This window comes from Clytia hemisphaerica, unplaced genomic scaffold, assembly GCF_902728285.1.
Source record: "Clytia hemisphaerica strain Z4C2 unplaced genomic scaffold, Clytia hemisphaerica genome assembly, whole genome shotgun sequence".
NCBI lineage: Eukaryota > Metazoa > Cnidaria > Hydrozoa > Leptothecata > Clytiidae > Clytia > Clytia hemisphaerica.
The window spans coordinates 1,658,244-1,677,821 of NW_027104175.1; the positions used below are offsets into that span (position 1 = coordinate 1,658,244).

Genomic DNA, 19,578 nt, shown 5'->3' on the forward strand with positions numbered 1-19,578 from the left:
TATGGGATCGAAGTTTACTAGCTCTCAGACCTCCATTGACATCCTCGCACATTATCAAAATCGCCGCCATTTTTTACAGACTTCAAGGCTTCCAGCATCAAACACGTTTTTCCTCTAGCAAGGAAAGAAATTCAACAGGTATACCTCTCTTTATCCTTGTTTTAGTTTTACGTATTCATTTACCTTTGAAAAAAGGGCGATCCGAAAGCAGCACCACTTATTTGAAAAGCTGTTCCGTTGGGAATGGGTGACCTGTACTGTTCCTGAATGATATTTTCTCCCATGTCAATAAAGAACTGTTCCCTCAAATGGAAATCTAACAAGCTAAGACTGTAAGAGATTTTCATTTTTGCTGAAAAATCTGATGTGTTCTTCAAGGGCTATGTATGAAAGATTACAGCAGTTAGAATTGCCAGCTATATACAAAAGGAAATCTTGATCTTTAGAGCTGTTCTGAAGTGTGGAATGCTTACTAGAAAGACCTTTTCAGGATAACCCTGAGTCCATAACAAATACCGTGAGATTGGGTAACTTGCATCACAGTGGAGGCTAACATGCATATCACGTGCGTTTGGTTTGGGAACGCGAAACACGAACGAAGTGTAAACTTTTCAATATATCTCCAGAACTAACAGATTTTTTGAAATTCTGTAAAAAGGTCTAAGTTCCTGAATAGTTTTACTATGTTCTATGGAAAAATTATAAGCATCAGTCAAATACTCGTTCATCTATTTAAGATCGAAGACAAAAATTTGCGAAGAAAAATAAACCTTGAGCACAAAAAATGCTTTTTTAAACACTTTTTTCCACCGAAAAACAAATAACTTTTACAGACTTACCTTCCCCAAACATTGAAGAAGCCTCTACTAATTAAAGTAAATGAGATAAGATAAGATAAAACCTTAAAATCAACCAGAATTTACAACCTTTCGTCTAAAGCAAAAAACAGGGGGTCAAAAATAGAAATACAGGGGTCACACTACTGGCTAAGGAACTGAAAGCAAGCAATTAAGGCCACTATTTTTGGTTTTTCTGAAGGACAAAAGGTAAGGAAGCTTTACTGAAAGAGGGATAAGGCTGGGACAATCTATTTAAAGATAGGACTAAAAAAGGCACTTTTTTGGGTGATAATTAAGATTTTACTTAGAAACTTTAATTTCTTACCCCCGGCTCGGCCCCCCCCTGATATGAGCAAGGAAACATGATGGCCACCCTACTGAAATTTCAGATCAAAACAAACAAGGATTAATTCCTGTAACTCGAAGAAAATTGGAAAAAACTGGTTTTTGACTGTTTCTGATCCTAAAGTGCTATTTTTTGGTAAAAGCTATACAATTTATGTTTGGATTTCTAGAAAGCTTACCCATTCATTGTTAATACATTTTTTATTTGAAAGTAATCTCTTCATGGAATAAAAAGATATAGTCAAATCTTGTAGGGTTATTTTTCAAAATTTTTTTGCCAAATTCGATTTTCGCATTTCGCCATTTTACCCTACGCAAACGCACGTGATATATAGTCGCGCGGCTGAGGTCGAAAAACGTTTCATTTCGTGATACATCTTTTAGATTCCAAAAAAAACAACTGAAACTCGCGAATTAGTATGTGTAGATTACAAAATCAAAAAGTTTCCACGATATTATCGTGCAAGTAACGAGTAAATGGCGATTTTTTGCGTTTCCAGGCAAAATTGCAAGGCCTGGAAATTCATGATTTTTGGGGGGTCTTCAAATTAAAAAAAGACCTATATCACATGATAGAGCTCTTCAAACTGAGCAAAAAAGTGTATTACACCAAAGTCCCAACTTCTCTAGATCAAAATTTATTGGCCTATTTGTGGTAAAAAACTGATGGAAAACAGGGAATTTCCCCACAATCTGCATCAATTTATGCAAAATTAAACACCTTTTCAGAATTTTCTTCACGCGGGAGAAATCGTTGACATGCGGGAGTCTCCCGCTCAGACATGGGGGAGTCTCCCGCTCAATGCGGGAGAGTTGACAGCTATGCAGTAGCTACAAAGTTTGCGAGCAAACTTTAAACAGATGTTTTCAATAGATACGACCTTTCTGAACACAAAATCATCAACCGGACAGTTTGAAAATAATTACCGGACGCGTCCGAAAATATTTTCGTATTTGATGACGTCACAAGCAAAATGAAAATGTTTATGAAAAAAAGCATAGACATTTTATATACCAATCGACGCGTTTTTTGACGTAGATTAAGAAAAAGGTCAGTAACTATGTCTGAAAATTTGATAATAAAAAGTTAAAAGCTTCCGAAGTTTTGATGACGTCATATTTACACTTTCTTTAGGATCGATTTTCTCAAGTTAGGTTGAGAAATCATATATATCCACTTACTCTTAGGTGCCAAATAAACGGCCCCCCCCCCCCCCCCCCCCCGTTGTTAATTTTTCGAAAATTTTCCAACTCCCCCCCCCCCGGACCTCATAAGGACCCCCACGTTTATTAATTCTTAAGAATATTTTCAGCTGTCAAAGAGAAGGCCCCTTATTTTGCTCTTAATAGCCTGATTTTAGCCTATATTTACCTTATTTTTGGGGTTTCAGAAGTACAATTTCCAACCCCCCGGCAATTTAGGTACCTGAGGTACCCCCCGTTTATTAAAATTTCGAAAATTTTCCAACCCCCCGTTTATTCGAACCACCCCGTTTATTTGGCACCTAAGAGTAAAAGTCTTCTATATCGATTTTTGAGAGCTTTCGAATGGCGGTCTTAGATTTCAATTTTGATAAGTTTGAATTTTTGATTTTTTTTTCGTCTCGGACAGGTAAAATTGACGTTACGGCAGGGGGGGGTATCGAGTCAGTGTACTGGCCCATAGCTGGTGGGGTGGTGTATTTTTTAGGTTAAATTGAGTTAGTACAGTGTACTAAAAGGGTGGTCCTCTGAGAAAAATACAATGAAAAAGCTAGTACAGTGTACTAAAAGGGTGGTCCTCTGAGAAAAATACAATGAAAAAGCTAGTACACTGTACTAAAAAGGGTGGTGTTCTGAATTGATACACACTGAGAAATTAGTACATTGTACTAATTTCAGTGGTAAAAACACACAAACCCAGTGAATTCCCATGTATATTTGCCCTAATTTGCCAGGTCCAAGCTGGTCCAAGACCTTCAAGTCAAGGTTGGTTAAGCTATACAAATTGGTACACTGATTTTCTCCCAATGTTTCCTGTTTACTTGATTGGATTTGTTTCAGAGTCGCAGCATGCGCAAGTGGAGACCGGCCTTAAGTACAATCTTGATTATGTTTTCTTTAATCTATCTACATTGTGGCAACAACAAGAATTTGAATGTGTAAACGTTCGAATCGAAGCTTTCAAGTTTTATGAAAACAAATCCGCTCTATTGTTTTATGTTTTTTAGTAACCTTGTTGGATTGTTAATTGAAAAAAATCTGTATATAAGTGAAATCACCGGGGGGAGGGGGTGAAAACGACCGTGCGTTCGGCCAAAAATCAGGTCTCTAAAATCGGTCCCTTACAGTGCAGGCAAAATTTGGCTGTAAATTGACCCTTATAGTGTAATTTTTCGAAATTTTTTGCCCTTTTCAGGGCAAAGTTTTTTGAAATTTCTCAAATTTTTACCTCAAAATTTGGTATTTTATAAAATTTTACCCCCTTACAGTGCACTTTTTCCCACTTGCTCACAAATCAACCCTTACAGTGCACTTTCCAAGTCCAAAAAAACCTACCCTTAGGGCCGCACGTCTTGGTAGGTCACTTACCTGGAGTGCCCCCCCCCCCCGGGAAAAGCACCTTTTTATATATTTTGTATAATATTACATTTGATAAAAGATTTTCCATTTCAGTTTGTGTACAATGGGCTCTTCCAGAAAAAAATTGCACATGGGGTGTGGAGGATATAACAATTTTTAGTGATTTACCCCCCGAACAGGGTGACTTTTGGCCCCCCGGACAATAGGTTTTACCCCCGGACAATAGGTTTTACCCCCAGACAAGCATCTGCTGACCCCCCGGACACCCCAAATTACCCCCAGACAGAGCAAATTTACCCCCTGGACAAGGCAAATTTTGATGATTTTTTGCTACCCCCCGGACAAAATATCCTCCACCCCCCATGTACGAATGTTTTCTGGAAGAGCCCAATGCTAATAAGTCTTTTATTTTTATTTTTCGAAAAAGAAAAACTGCTACAGCTTGCCAGACAACCAGAAATCAAGTCGCAAGAAGGGAAATAACTCAAAGTTGGTTTTGAGTGTTTTGACATGCTAATTTCAGCTAATTTGACTGTATTTGATTGACTTTGCTTTGTCTGTTTCATTGTTTCAGTGTTTGTACTACTGTATATAAGGATTCAAGTATTTTAATATTCAAATCTTTCCTTTTATATAATTTGGTGCTTTTCTCAGCAAAATGCTTCAAAACCTTTGTATATGGTGGCAATTAAACTTATCTGGCCAAGAAGAAATTAGAACAGTGCACTATAAGGGGTGGTTTCTAAACTTATCTGATCGAAAAAACAGCTAATACAGTGTACTAAAAGGGTGGTATAAAAAATCCGGTCATGGAGAAAAGGTGGTAATAAAAATCTAGTTGTGGAAAAATGTCAGTACAGTGTACTAAAAGGGTGGTATCAAAGCTCCGGCTGTGGAATAAAGTTAGTACAGTGTACTAAAAGGGTGGTGTCAAAGCCCCAACCGTGAAAAAAGGTTAGTACAGTGTACTAAAAGGGTGGTGTCAAAGCCCCGACCATGAAAAAAAGTTAGTACAGTGTACTAAAAAGGGTGGTGGTCTAATTTTTTGGAAAAAAATCCAAAAATCAAGTTAGTACCCTATGGTCCAGTACACTGAATTGGTACCCCCCCTGGTTACGGCCATAAAGGAAAAGCGTTCTAACTTTTTATAGCAAAATTTTCAGATATGGTTACTGACCATTTTCTTAATCTACGTTAAAAAAGGCTTCAATCGGTATATAATATGTCTATGTTGGTTCTCAAAATTTTTTCAGTTAGCCTATGGGCACGCATGACGTCATCAGGTACTAAAACCGGTAAGTAATTTCAACAACCCCGGTTGATGGTTTCTAGATATTTAGGTTGTATATTTTCAATTAAAAGTGGTTTGGGATTGTTCGCACTCCGTCCAATTTTTTTGTGACCTCAGCTGCCTGTCTAATAGCCCTCAAATGAAAGACCTGGCTGGTCATTAAAATACAACTACGCAGCTCTGCTCGCAGCTCTACTCTACCATTTTTGTTTTGATTTAATTTTGTATTTAAATGACCAGCCAGGTCTTTCATTTGAGGGCTATGCATGTTAGCCTCCACTGATGCAAGTTACCCAATTTTACGGTAGTTTGTGGCTTCTTCACAACTGTGAAAGACACATCTGGACTTATTTTATACTTTTCCGTCTTACCTATTTTATCTTTTCCTTTAGGCAGCAATCACAAATATCTTCGTTTCGCGTCGCTTGACCGACTCTCGAAAATTGAGTAGAATTGAGTCTGTGATAGGGTGCGCACTCGTCAAGATTTTTTGCGAGGAACGAGGAAGAATTTACAAAAATGAACTTCAATGCATTAGTACTTACCTTTAAATCAACCAAATCATTCTTTTTTTTAAATCAATCAGGAATTATCAGGGAAACAAGTAAAAAAAACTGCATCCAGGTATCTATTTTCGTTCCAAAGATATTCATGTTCGACGTTAAGTTGAAAACGCGATTTAGTGCTGACCACGGCACCGGAAAATTCTCGACCCACATGGAAAACACATGGCTGTCGCTATTGAGCTGGTTCATCTTTTCAATTGCGGTTTTTTTAGTAAACCCAGGGTAAGATTAGGCTACAATCTATCACAAAGTGCTTTATTTGAAAATCTACAGGCCGTCTGGAATTTCGAAAAATGAGAAGAAATTGTGATTTTTTAACAAGATTGCGGATTTTTTCATTTAAGCACCATACACCATCTGAAAGCGAGGGATTTCAGTTTCTAGTGGCAATTTGTTTTAGCTATCATTTCCAGCTCATTAGCGATAAGCTAAAGTTTAACAGTCATCGGGCCGATTTTCAGACCGCACCGGCAAAACTCCCCACACCCCGCCACACAAAGACTAGATTTCATCCGCCATTTTTGGCGCGATTTTGGTGCTTCCGGAAATTATTTCTTGCTGGCGTGGTGTAAGGAGGCAATTCTTTAAAAAGGTGATTTTTTTGTGTTTTGAAAATGGAATAACTTTGAGAATACTTAAACCAATTCTAATATAAATGACCCCTCATTTTTCTCACAAAGGTAAGGACTTTCAAATAAAATTAGTTTGGTTTCTTAAATTGAAGGGAAAATTTTGCTTTGGTGAGTCTGTAAATTTGTCTTGACTTTTTATGTCAATGACCTTTCCTTTGTTCAAAAATTTTATTATTGCCAATTTTTTGCGAGCAATTTCTAGGGCATTTGCAGCATTTTGACTTTGTTTATCATTACATGTGCCATTTTGGGGTCGAGAGGTCACAGTGTTCAAAGGTCATAATTTTAAACCACCTATTACACGCGGTTGTTTTGGCTGCTGGCTGGCTGGAAGTTTCCTCCAAGAATGCACACCAAAAATGGATGGAAAAATGGAAACCCAAAAATTTTTTACGAATTACGTAAGGCGGCAATCACAAATATCTTCATTTCGCGTCCTCGTTGGGTCTAAAACGTGAGTCGGTCGGTGGTAAAAGTTTTCGGGTTTTCATCCATCCATCATCCATTTTTGGAGTGTATTCTTGAAGGAAACTGTCAGCCAGCCAGCAGCCAAAACAACCGCGTGTTATGGGTGGTTTCAAATTATGACCTTTATGCACTGTGGACCCCCAACCCCGCGAAACGAATATATTTGTGATTGCCGCCTAATGGAAATGGGGGTTGCACAAACCCCTGTAACAATGGGGGAGCACCCCGTTGCTAAGATGTTGGCTTTAGTCCGGCGGCGATCCAGGATCACCCTTACAATTAGTAAATATGGGTTTTTATTTTATTTTCCCATTATATGGTCCCTTGGGACCCCAAAACCAGTTTTTGCCAAGCTGGCAAAGCTGGGGAAAATTTTTTATGGGGGCTTGAAGGGGGTAGGGTCATTTTAGCCTGGGGGTCCTTAGAAAGTCGATTTTTGAAGTTCTCATTTAGCTAAAACTGATTGTGCCATCATATAGAGCTTGAAGAGTAGATCTCTAAATGGGGTCCTTTTTTTTTTTTTTTTTTTTTTTTTTTTTTTTTTTTTTTTTTTTTTTTTTTTTTTTTTTTTTTTTTTTTTTGTTTTTTGTTTTGTCTCATTTAGTGGACTATTCCCCCGAATTGGCAGATACGTCTTCAAAAATGCAATATTTTGTGCTGACGTCAGCATTTTTGAGAAAATTTCCAGCAAAAGATACCACTTTTAACAGATGCGTCTCGAAGAGTACTATCGATTAGAGGGGTCACTTATAGGGTTTCTTAGGCTAGATCATGAGATATTAGAGTTTGAAATTTTGCTGACTCAGCAGAAAAGGGCAAAAAACGTTGAAAAACGCTGAGTCAGCAAAATTTCAAACTCAAATATCTCATGATCTAGCCTAAGAAACCCTATAAATGACCCCTCTAATCGATAGCACTCTTCGAGACGCATCTGTTAAAAGTGGTATCTTTTGCTGGAAATTTTCTCAAAAATGCTGACGTCAGCACAAAATATTGCATTTTTGAAGACGTATCGGCCAATTCCGGGGGGATGAGCCCACTAAATGAGACAAATGACCCCATTTTGGAGATCTACTCTTCAAGCTCTATATGCAGGGGGGGGGTCAGGGTCCAGGATACCAACCCAGGGCCCAAAAACCTGACTTTTCGAGATTTGAAAGTAGTAGACACCACCACCCCCTAAATTGGTATCAATACCAACTTGAAAACCCCCATTTTCTAAAAAAGGGGGGACCCACCCCCCTAAATTGGTATCGATACCAACATGAAAATCCTGATTTTCTGAAAAAGTGGGGACCCACCCCCCTAAATTGGTATCGATACGAACTTGAAAATACTGATTTTTCTGAAAAAGGGGGACCCACCCCCCCCCTAAATTGGCAATAAAATGCAAGAAGTTATATGCATAGGATACTGCATACAACGGATGCTAAACAAAATCTGTGGATGTTTTTATTCAAAGAACATTCCTCTTATTAATCACTTATATTATGTACCACACTTTAGACTCCTGAAAATGAAAACAAGTTTTTCTCATTCTAACACAAAGTAAATTAAGTTTCTTGAACTAAATTGGCAAAATGTATCAAATTCATAAAACTAGTTGATAAACTAGACTAGATAAAAAACTCATTGTATTAGGCAGGCCTAAAGTCTTTGTAACATAATGATGATGCCTATGTAATGAACGCTATGTACAGAAAAGTTTTATCACAACTAAAAAAGTTCTAAGATCTGCTAAGACTTGATTGTTCAACTCTGGTTTTGAATGAATTTTGGTTGATTGAAAGGATTGAGAGTAGCAAAAGTTAAATAAAAATTTAATTTAAATTATAGAATGAAGAATATGCTTTTATATGGAATCAGGGTATAGTGTAAACGATTCAAATAAGGTTTTAAACTTACATTGTACAACACTGACAAAGCCAGATACCAATTTAAAATTCAGCAAAAATTATAAAAAGGGGGACCCACCCCCTCATTTTGGTATCGATACCAACTTAAAGATTCCCTAATTTTCAAAAAAAGGGGGACCCACCCCCTTATTTTGGTATCGATACCAACTCGACTTTTTGAAATTTGAAAAAAAAAATTGACACCACCCCCCGGCCCTGGGTTTGGTATCTGGATCCTGACCCCCCCCTGCTATATGATGGCACAATCAGTTTTAGCTAAATGAGAACTTCAAAAATCGACTTAAGGACCCCCAGGCTAAAATGACCCTACCGACTTCAAGCCCCCATAAAAAATTTTCCCCAGCTTTGCCAGCTTGGCAAAAACTGGTTTTGGGGTCCCAAGGGACCATATAATGAGAAAATAAAATAAAAACCCATATTTACTACTTGTAAGGGTTGATGCAAAAAAGCCCTTTTCGCTGAAACCACTGAAAACAAAAGTAAAATCTGCCCGTTCTTGAAATCCCTTAATCTTGATATACGAGTTTATACTGTTTGTTTATAGTTTTTTTCTGATTTTTAGGACTTATATTTTCTGTTTCGAACAGTTCAGTGATCAAAATAAGCTTTTTCATTGTGGTTGGTTATTTTAGAGAATCACTCATGTGTCACCCGAAAGGCTAAGGGACAGGAGGAAATTATGAAAATTTGCCCCTCGTTATTGGCTTAAAGTTATCTCATTTTTAATGACGTTAATCATTGATGAACCTTTTGAATGAAAGAAATTTAAGCTAGATGGCAATGCAGAGTAAATTACTTTTTCTTTAGGATGTTTTGAAAAAAAGTACAAATCTTAAATTATGTAATGTATGTAAGTTTTCTCAAAGCGTATTATTCAGTGCTGCAAATAAGGAATTTCAAGTTGGCCGGTGATTACTCAATCAGAAAGCACTAACAATGAAACCATCAAAATTTCACGAGAAAAAACACACATATTAGCTTAAAAATGACCGGTAATTACCGGTCACCGGCCGTTATTTGCAGCACTGTTATTTGCAGTTTCTTCAAGATTTGAAGTTTGAAAAGAGCAATTTTATTTTTATTTTTTTCCATCCTCTGGTTCAAAAGATCATCTTCAAATGTCCGTAAATCAGAAAAATAAAAAATTACTGTACTTGCCCAAATAATAAAAGAATTATTACAGTTTTTCTCTTTAGAAGACTATACGAATGCCCAGAGAGTATTTCAAGACACAAAAGGTTTTGCATCAAAAATTATCATCTTTCAAAAGGAAAAATCACAATTGCTCACTTGAGATACATTTTATCCACAAAAAATCACATCAGCTGAAGCCATAATTTTCACTGAACCATCTAGGAAAAAAATATTTGGAAAATCTTTTGCAAGTTTTTTACACTGGCTGTTTCTAATGACCTCAGTATAGTTAGCCACATTAGATATAATTATTAGCCACGATTTTTCACGCTTTGGGCTGATATATTTAGCCAATAGGTTAACCTAGAAAATTACTTGTTTTTGCTTCGAAATATTTGATTTATTCCCTTCAACAAGTTTTAATCTTTTTGATAGCCACAATTTATCACATTTTTATGGAGCTTTCAAAAAGTGTCATGGAAAATACAAAAATGTCCTTTCCTGTGGAAACTAATCTAATTTAGACATGATATAGGAGTACTGAGAGCTACAATGTTCTTTGTGTGCACAGACTTTAACTTTTTTTAAATGATCAATTAGACCTAATTAAACAGAACAAAAAATTTTACTACAAAAAACCTTGAATTTTACTTGATAGGAAATTATGACTTAATTATGCCTTGACTCAATTTTTTCGAGCCTGTGGGCATCCCCAAATCTTTTGCAGGCAAACTTAATGTATTACAACTTTTCTCAGGATTGAATCATAGGAATCTTGATTTTTGGTACAATATCAAACGTGCAAAATGGTGGCTAAAATGTGACGGAGCCCGATTTTCGAGAAACATTTTTTCTGGCCGAAAATGCCAGAAATCTGCCAGAAAAACCGGTTTTTTGACATTTTCTCGAATTTTCATCCTTGTTTTTTTTTTATATTTTGCACAGGGGGGGGTGAAGCAGTTAGTACAAGACATCATGCCTACTAACTGCTTTCTCGGAAGAAGTTAGTAACACCACCACCTTGGTACACTTAGTACAGTTAGTACTAACTGAATTTAGCCTTGAAAAAGGCTTTTGACCTTCATAAATTCAATAAAATAAAATAAAATAAAATTTAATATCTTAAAAATGATTCAATTTTCCATAGCTTTCAATAGGAAAAAACAACATTTTCGAAAATCAAATTTCTATTCAACCAGCAAATTGTTTTTAAGATTTAAAAAAAAAATTTCGAAAATTTGAAAAAAAACCTACTTCCCAAAAAATTTTTTTGTAAAATATGGTCTTTTTTTTTTAATTTTCTCACAAAATCCTATTTTTTACACAGTTAGTACCAAAATGTGGCAAATTTTTAGCAGGGGACCACCCTTTTTTGCAGTTAGTACATCTGAGTACTAAGTGATTTTATCCAATTCATATGGCACACCACCACGGTACTAACCGGCATGATGTCTTGTACTAACTGCTTCACCCCCCCCCCCTGTTTTGCAGAAAGATGCGTATTAGCAATACTTAAATTATGGCCGAGTCCAATTTTCGAGAAAAATTATTTTCTGGTCTGAAATGCCCGGAAATGTGCCGTTTTTGCTGATTTCATTGGACTTTTTCCTGATATTTCTTCTTTTTTTTCACGCAAAACCATTATATGCCACCATCAAGCATGATTCATATGTTAATAAAACTGATTTTTATAGCTGGGACTTTCTAAAAATTGCAGGAACAGCTGAGAATTGCCAGAAAAACAGTTTTTCATGAATTTTTCAAAATATGACTGGTCCATTTTTTGAGAAGACCTGAGAAGACCATCATTCAATTGTCAATAAAACTGGTTTTTGCAACCTTCTATTCCCCCCCCCCCCCCCCCCCCCCCCCCCCCCCCCCCCCCCCCCCCCCCCCCCCCCCCCCCCCGCTCCTATCGACAATCAAGGATAAAATTTAAGTCTTTGCTAAACGCTATATTTTCTGACTTATTGTTTTCATTTTTCTCCTTATTGCCATCTAACTTTACTACTTACTTACTTACTTACTTACTTACACTGAGCTTAAAAGACTAAAAAAATAATCAAGATTGGTAGATTTGAAATCCTCTTCTACTTTAATGGGATAAACTTTCAGGACTTAATTTCGCGCGTGGCACTATTGGGTGGCAATATTTTCACGATTTTGTGACTTTTACTGTCAAATCATGCATGTTGGTTGTTGAAATATACATTATTTGCGCTTCTTTGATGCCCTTAAACATTCAAATAGTATTTGTTTGACATATTTTGAGTTTTGTTTAGAAATATTTCACGGATGAGGCCCTTCCAAATTTCCATTGGGAAATTTCAATTTCCACAAAATTTAATCCCTGCAAAAGTTTATCCCATTAAAGTAGGGTATCTGGGATTCTGTTTTTATCTAAGTTCCCTTATTTTTAATCCATAGATAATGTCTGACCAAGAAATCAAGACAGAAGAAGCTGCACCAGCTGAAGAAGCACCTCAAGCAGAAGAAAAAGCTGTTGATGAGGTCAAAACAGAAGAAGCAGTAGAAGAAGAAGTTAAAGAGGAAGAATCAGAAGATGAAGTCGAATATGAATGTCCTGAAGAGTTTAACACACGTGAAGAAATGTGTAAGATGTTTGTCGGAGGTCTAGATAAAACCACGACTGATGAGGAATTCAAAGAACTATTTGCTGAACATGGAGAAATCAAAGATTTCATAATAATTCGAAAAGAAAATAGTAAAAGTGACAGACTATTTGGATTTATTACATTTGCACAATGTGATGATCTCGAAAGATGTTTGTTGAAGCGTCCACATAATTATAAAAGTAAAGAATTAGATGTTAAACGTGCTGTCCCAAAATCATCTGGAAACGACGAACAAGGACATTATAAAGTGAAAAAACTTCATGTTGCCAACCTTCCACCAGATTTCAAGGTTAAAACCCTTAGGAGGTATTTAAAAGCACGACACTCAGAAGAGTTTGGAAAGATAGAAGATATCAACTTTTTGACTAAGGAAGAAGGTGGCAAAACAGTTAACAAGGGCTTTGGTTTCATCAATGTCTCAACTGAAGATTTTGCTGATAGAATTGCAATTGGTGAAAACAAATTCACTTTGGACAACAATGCATTGAGAATCTCCAAAGCTAAACCAAGAAGTCAAGGAGGCTGTAAGTATTAAGTTTTGGATACTTTAGAAGAATTTCTTCAAAAGACATGCGTCAGGGAAATATTACCTTCAAATGCAACAAGAAGAAAATCAGAATCTCTGTATACCTTAAATATATGTAATCGTCAGCCGTGCAAAATTACTCGAATCTGATTGGTTTAGAGGAGTGCGATTAATCGTTAATTGCACTATTACCACTTTTTGCACTCTTCGGCGGGGGGACACTTTTGTCCCCTTATTCTTTTCTCTCCCAAGTCCTGTGTCAGAGACTTTTTTTTAAAAACAAAGACATTTTTTTTCTTCAATATAAAAAAGAACAAAGAAATTTTACGTTACAATAGCTTCTTTTAATTGAAAACAAAGAAAAATTACACTGCAATGTTTTCTTTTTAAATAAAAGAAAAAAAGGAGGTTTTCGAATGTTTACAAAAAAACTATGATTTACTAATGATTATTTACTGACGATTACCTCGGAATCGTATGTTTTGTCGTGCAATTAACGATTAATCACTCGTAACAAAGGAGAAAATACCGTAATTTGCACTCGTCCTTCGGACTCGTGCAAATTACTATTTTCTCCTTTGTTACTCGTGATTAATCGTTAATTGCACTCCAAACCATACGATTACTAGTACTAATCACATGATAACGAGTGCAATTCGAATATAATTGCACGAGTGATTTTTTTGTTATTAATTTTCCGAGTCCGAAAGGACGAGGAAAATTCGAAACAAAAAAAATCACGTGTGCAATTTTCGAATTGTACGAGTTATTATGTGGTTTTAAATTGAAAGCTACAGGAAATTCTGTTTGGAACCTAATTCTAGAATAATATCCATCATTTGACTCCTGTCTTTCAAATTTCAGTTAGAGGTGGTCGTGGAGGCGGCAACTTTAACAACTATGGAAATTACGGTGGTGGTTATAATCAAAATCAATATAACCAATATGATGGAGGTTTCGGATATGGGGGTGGATACGGCTACGGAGGCTACGGCGGATACGGTGGTGCTTATGGAGGCTACGGTGGTTATGCATATCAAGGTGGACGTGGTGGTGGAAACAGCCGTTACAAGCCTTATTAATGTAAGTTTACTTTTATTCAACCTATATTTGCAGCAAAGTCGACAAAATCAAATGGGTTTTTGAACTTTACCTCGAGTTTAAGGCAGCACTTTTTGTATGGTTTTTGAGCGTTCGTTTTCTCGTGTTATAAAACTTTTGTTCTCGTTGTGCTCATTTGTAGATTGTTATTCATTCTTGTCTAACATTGTATTTTCTATTGCAGCAACAGGTAAGTATACAAGTGAAAGAACAGTACTAAACCTCATTTCTTGATTTTCACATCCAGGAATCCAGAAAGTCGCTTTAACTCAAACAAGCTAGTAAGCTTTTGAATGCGTCCTAAAATCAAGTCGTAAATATGGTGTCGTTCTGAGTGTCCCTATATCTCGCTCAGTCATTCATTACTATCAAGTCGAAATGCGTCTACTATCCTTACATTGAGTGAACATCGTCAGTCTATACTTTTCCTTTCACACACTTGAAGGAGTAAAAAAATTAATTTTTTATTATTTTAATGATTTTTATGAAAACTACGATGAAATATTTTATTTTGGTTTTAATTTTTGTACTTTCCTATTTTCTGTGATATTACATTCAAAAAGACATCATTCTTGGCATCAAACATGTTCCATGTTCTTCCCTTTTTCAACTTCGCGTGTTTCAGTCAGCCACATTATGTAGAGAACGTACTCTTTTGTGGTTAAATTTAAAACGTTTTTTGTTTATTTTATTTCTCATTGAAAAAATTGCAGAATCCAAAAATCTTAAAATTAGAAAATCAAAAATTAGGTCCCCTCTGAGTTTTAAGTCCTCCCAAAGATTTATGAACTTTTTCTTAGCCCCCATATTTTAGAAAGGCAGGGCAGCGACCGTTGGAGGTCTATTGAAGCCAACTATTACTCTTAGGTGCCAAATAAACGGGGGGGGGGGTTGGAAAGTTTCACGGAATTTAATTTCGCGATTGAGAAATTTCAAAATAATTTTTTTTGCAGAGAAAATGTTTTTCATATTTTTCATCGATTTCAAGACATATTTCAGTCACTTTAACAACAAAATAATAACATCAAATATGAATATATCTATGATAAGTCATGATCAAACTTTATCGGCGTCTTTTTCCTCCAAAAAATCGAAAATATTTCGCACTTCTTCACCACTTTCATCTTATATACAACTAGTCATAGCTTTCACTAAATGCCCCCACAGAAAGGTCATGTCATGCAGTTATAAAGCTTTAATGCTTTAAAAATTAAAGCAAGCATAAAAAGTAATCAGGAATAATTGATTGATTTAATTATTTATTGATTGATTGAAGAAAAAAATCATATTCCATTAACAAAATACTTGAAGAATTCATGCAGCTTGACAATTTAATAAAATTCAAGGAAAAGCTGGAAAAGCTTCTCAAAAACATATTTCGAAAATCATGGTATTATTATCTTACTGACTTTCACATCTCCTTGTTTGTTTGTTTTTTCTTACAACAATATATGTCATGATCATTCACTAAATAGACCTTTTCCGATAATGCTGCAGACATCTTAGATTGTAGGCAAAATATATAGCGGTGCGGTGAATAAATCAACAAGGTAACCAATCAGAAATAGCTTGTTTATTTTTCATTGGCTGCTATATGTTTCAACAATTCTAAGTGATTGCAGTCAAAAGAAAAATAAAGGAATGTCATTGTGGTCCATTCAGGCGTACAGTCGAAAAGTTGAAATGTGCATAGTACTTTTTCATGATGTAATCTTTTCTCCAAGCTGAAAGGATTGAAGCAATGTCAATGTCAATTGAATTCTCTATTTCTTCAATTGACAATGATTGAAGCCATTAAGATATGATTGCAGCGCAGACAATGAAGAGACGGGCCTTCGGGAAACTAGACTTTTTGAGTTTTTAGCTATATACACTCACTTTATGGTGTTCCTGTATGACTGCCTGTGTGCCTACTCTAACCACCGTTAAATGCCTTAACTTGGAAAGCTAGAATTGGAACTATTACACCAAACCCCTAGAGCGTAAGTTATTTAGGCTATGGGGCCATCCATATAGGGGTTTAGCAAAAGCGTACATCTATTGTTTAAATGACATCATTTCTTGTTCTCTGCGTACAGGGGGAGAGGGGGTATCAAATTTTTTGAAAATCTTTGAGTACGTACTATATGGACTAAATGGACGGCCCCTATCACAACTGCATGAAAAAGTGGAACGTGCGCATGCAAAGTTAAACGAATGTAAACAAACTTTTTTCAGGCTTTTGAAATAGATTTACCACACAAACAGTGAAAACACAGAGTTGTTAAAAGCAAACTAACTTTTTTAAATGATCAATTAGGTTCATAAGATTACAAAAACGAGTGGTGAGAAAAATTTTGAACATTTTGCTGGTCCCCATGTGACGTCATCACTTTTGCTGGGGCTTGAAAATGAAAGTGAAAATCAGAAGCTCATATATGGCTCAAATGAAAGATAATTATCTAAGGATACCAAAAAATATCATAACATATATGTGAAAATCAATATTTGAGAAGCTATAAAGGAAAATAACCCAAAAAATGACGTCATCGACGACGTCATCAATAATCAAAAAATCGTCAAAATCGAATTAAATAAAAATATTATTAGAGCTAACTTTAGTTTAACTTTAGTTAGCTTAGGTTAATTTTTAAGGAAGACAAATTAACGCCCGCAAGCAATACACCCTTCCGCCATCATGCTACGCACTCTAGAAGCCATCATAGCTCAAATCCCAGTATCACTATTTATACGGGAGTGAAACCACGCTTAGTCTTTCTTATTCTTGTGTTTTCAATATTTTCAGCTAGTCCCAGTCAGGTTTTTTCCCTAAAAGGGAAAGTAGTCCAAAGACTAGTCTTTTTGTCTTCTTTTGGGATGTATAACGCAATATGCTCTCCATTGGTGTGGGTCCCTTCGGAACCCCATACTCCTACCTAGTGGCTAGCTTATACAGTATCTACAGGCACATACATGTTAGGAGTAAAGGTTGTCCTCCTTACAGTCCACGCTCTTAAGGTTAGGAGTAAAGGCTGTCCTCCTTACAGTCCACGCTCATATGGCTGTCCTCCTTACAGTCAACGCTCATTTGACTGTCCTCCTTACAGTCCACGCTCATAAGGTTCAGGAGTAAAGGCTGTCCTCCTTACAGCCCACGCTCATAAGGTTAGGAGTAAAGGCTGTCCTCCTTACAGTCCACGCTCATATGGCTGTCCTCCTTACAGTCCTTCGACAGGCCGTCATCCTTACGGTCTTAGGCGCTTAAGTTAGACCTCATATTGCATGGTACATCCCCAACATCAGCTCCAAAGCGAACAATATTTCACATTTATTTTATTTCAAAAAATTTCGGCAAATTTCAATCATTTCAAGTTTACTATATTTTACTAATTTCGACAAGTACACATTTCAGAACCTAATACACTTCTGTCATTTATTTGCCTCCCCAAAATCTTCACCTGTTTACACTGTTAACAACATTTCGACCCTCTGACGTAAAAATTAACTACAAAAAAATCTGAATTTCTCCTTATAAGCCCCTCCCCTGTCAGCAAATTTGTAATTCATTGAATTTGCCTGCGAACGGTTAGCTTCGGGCAAGCCCAGGAATCTTTAAAAAGCTTGAGAGTCAAGTCAAACGCATTTCACAGAATAATTTCCTATCAAGTGAAATTCAAGATTTTCCGTAGTAATATTTTTTGTTCCCAAGAAAGTCCTCTTTCAAATTAAACAAAAATTTTTCGATGTCGATGATTTTTTAATTGCCGATGACGTCATGTTATGATATTTTTCGGAATCCTTAGATAAATATCTTTCATTTGAGCCATATATGAGCTTCTAATTTTCACTTTCATTTTCAAGCACCAGCAAAAGTGATGACGTCACATGGGGACCAGCAAATTGGTCAAAATTTTTCTCACCACTCGTTTTTGTGATCTTATAGACCTAATTGATCATTTAAAAAAGTTAGTTTGCTTTTAACAAGTCTGTGCACACGAAGAACACTGTAGCTCTCACATTCGAGATTCCAGTCCAATATATATGCGTGAAGCTATGAGTGCCCCCTATGAGTGGGGGTAATAACAGACAAAGATAAATTACAGTTTGAACAAAAATATCAAATGTACATTTGAAAACTTGAGCAAACTTCTTTAAAGATTCCAGAAAAAGAATTGAAATCATTGCTGAAATGAACTTTGAAAGACAAGAAACAAAATTTGACATACAAAACACAGCTCATCATCATAACCAGTCTGCCATTTTGTTTGTTTTGATTTGCACAAGTGATATTGTAATTATTGTAATTCGTGTTATGGTGTAATCACTTTTTCTATAATTTGCATTTATAACACTCGCTTCAGCTTTTCAATGCTAAATCGAAACTAATATGTAATAAAATGTAATACGCAATAGTGGTAATAGCATATAACGTAATATGAAAATATGTATAACATTTACCGCTGTATAATTTACCGCCATATTTTTGCGGAACACTTAATTGGCCGGAAAGCCGATTACGACGCAAACACAAAAACAAAAACAATTCGCAAAAAATCGAGATTCCAGTCCAATATATGGCGTGAAGCTATGAGTGCCTCCTCAGTCGCTGCGCTACTTGCGGGGGCAAATACACGTTATATGCTTGTAAATCAATTGTGTCCATCTTTTTTGGTAATAAATACCTGGTCAATAACAACAAAATCAAAAAAGAAAAAAAAATTAATTTCGAGGAATTTAATTTCGCGATTTAGCCATTTTGGTGTGTTTCGCGAATTACGCCCAAATTCGCGAAATTAAATTCCTCGAAAATTTCTTCCCTTAAGGTAGGTGTCTCAGAGACAATTGATTTTTTTTTTCAAAACATGATGACGTCTTTATTACTTACATTACAGTACTAGCCAGCTCGAAACATTTTCAACACCACCAGAATAGAAATCCCGAGTTATTTTTCTCGAGTTAAAAAACTTGTTATGACGTCGTTCTCAATTTTGTAACTCGGTTTTTTCCGTGACTTAAAAATTTATAGTTATTTCTGGTATTTTAACTCGAGTATTTTTCCATCCTGTAGATTCTTCAATTATTTTTTGCGTTCCTTTAAATATATTTTTTTCCTTCGAATGTCCGAATTATTTCTTAATTTTTTTAATTCTAACTCTCTTTTTTCCTTCTTTTAAATTTTTAAGTTATTTTGCTTCCTGTAGTTTTTTGAGTTATTTTTTTCGTTCCTTTAAATTTAGAGTTATTTGGTGTTTTCTTATGTCTCATGTCCGGCCGGTCAAAAGCTAAAACGAAGTGAAGTTCGAACACCCGAAAAGAAAGTTTGGTTTTAAAATATCAATCTGGCCAATGTCAAAAACATTACATTCCCATTGATTTTTATCCACACCTGCATCATGTACTTCACTATTTTCCTAGATTTGATCCCTGATGTAAATTTTAAAGTAATACCTTATAAGGGCAGAAAATTTCGCGGTTTTCGCGGATTTTGCCTAAAACCGCGAAATTTTCAAAATCGGTGAACCGCGAAGTTTTTCAAAATCATTACGAAAATGCTTTTCTCAATGTCCTCTTTCATTATGCATG

The 19,578-nt window shown here is 35.9% G+C and overlaps 2 protein-coding genes across 2 annotated transcripts in view; one reads left to right on the plus strand and one right to left on the minus strand.

The window, feature by feature from the left end:
• The window catches only part of LOC136814452 (uncharacterized), a 792,139-nt gene that overhangs the window by 537,770 nt on the left and 234,791 nt on the right, over positions 1–19,578 (minus strand). The window lies entirely within an intron of this gene.
• LOC136814467 (heterogeneous nuclear ribonucleoprotein A2 homolog 1-like) lies at positions 27–14,599 on the plus strand. Its single transcript, XM_067071018.1, has 4 exons — positions 27–138; positions 12,181–12,913; positions 13,780–13,998; positions 14,264–14,599. The coding sequence occupies exons 2-3, from the start codon at positions 12,184–12,186 to the stop codon at positions 13,995–13,997; spliced, it is 948 nt and encodes a 315-aa protein (XP_066927119.1). The 5' UTR covers positions 27–138; positions 12,181–12,183; the 3' UTR covers position 13,998; positions 14,264–14,599.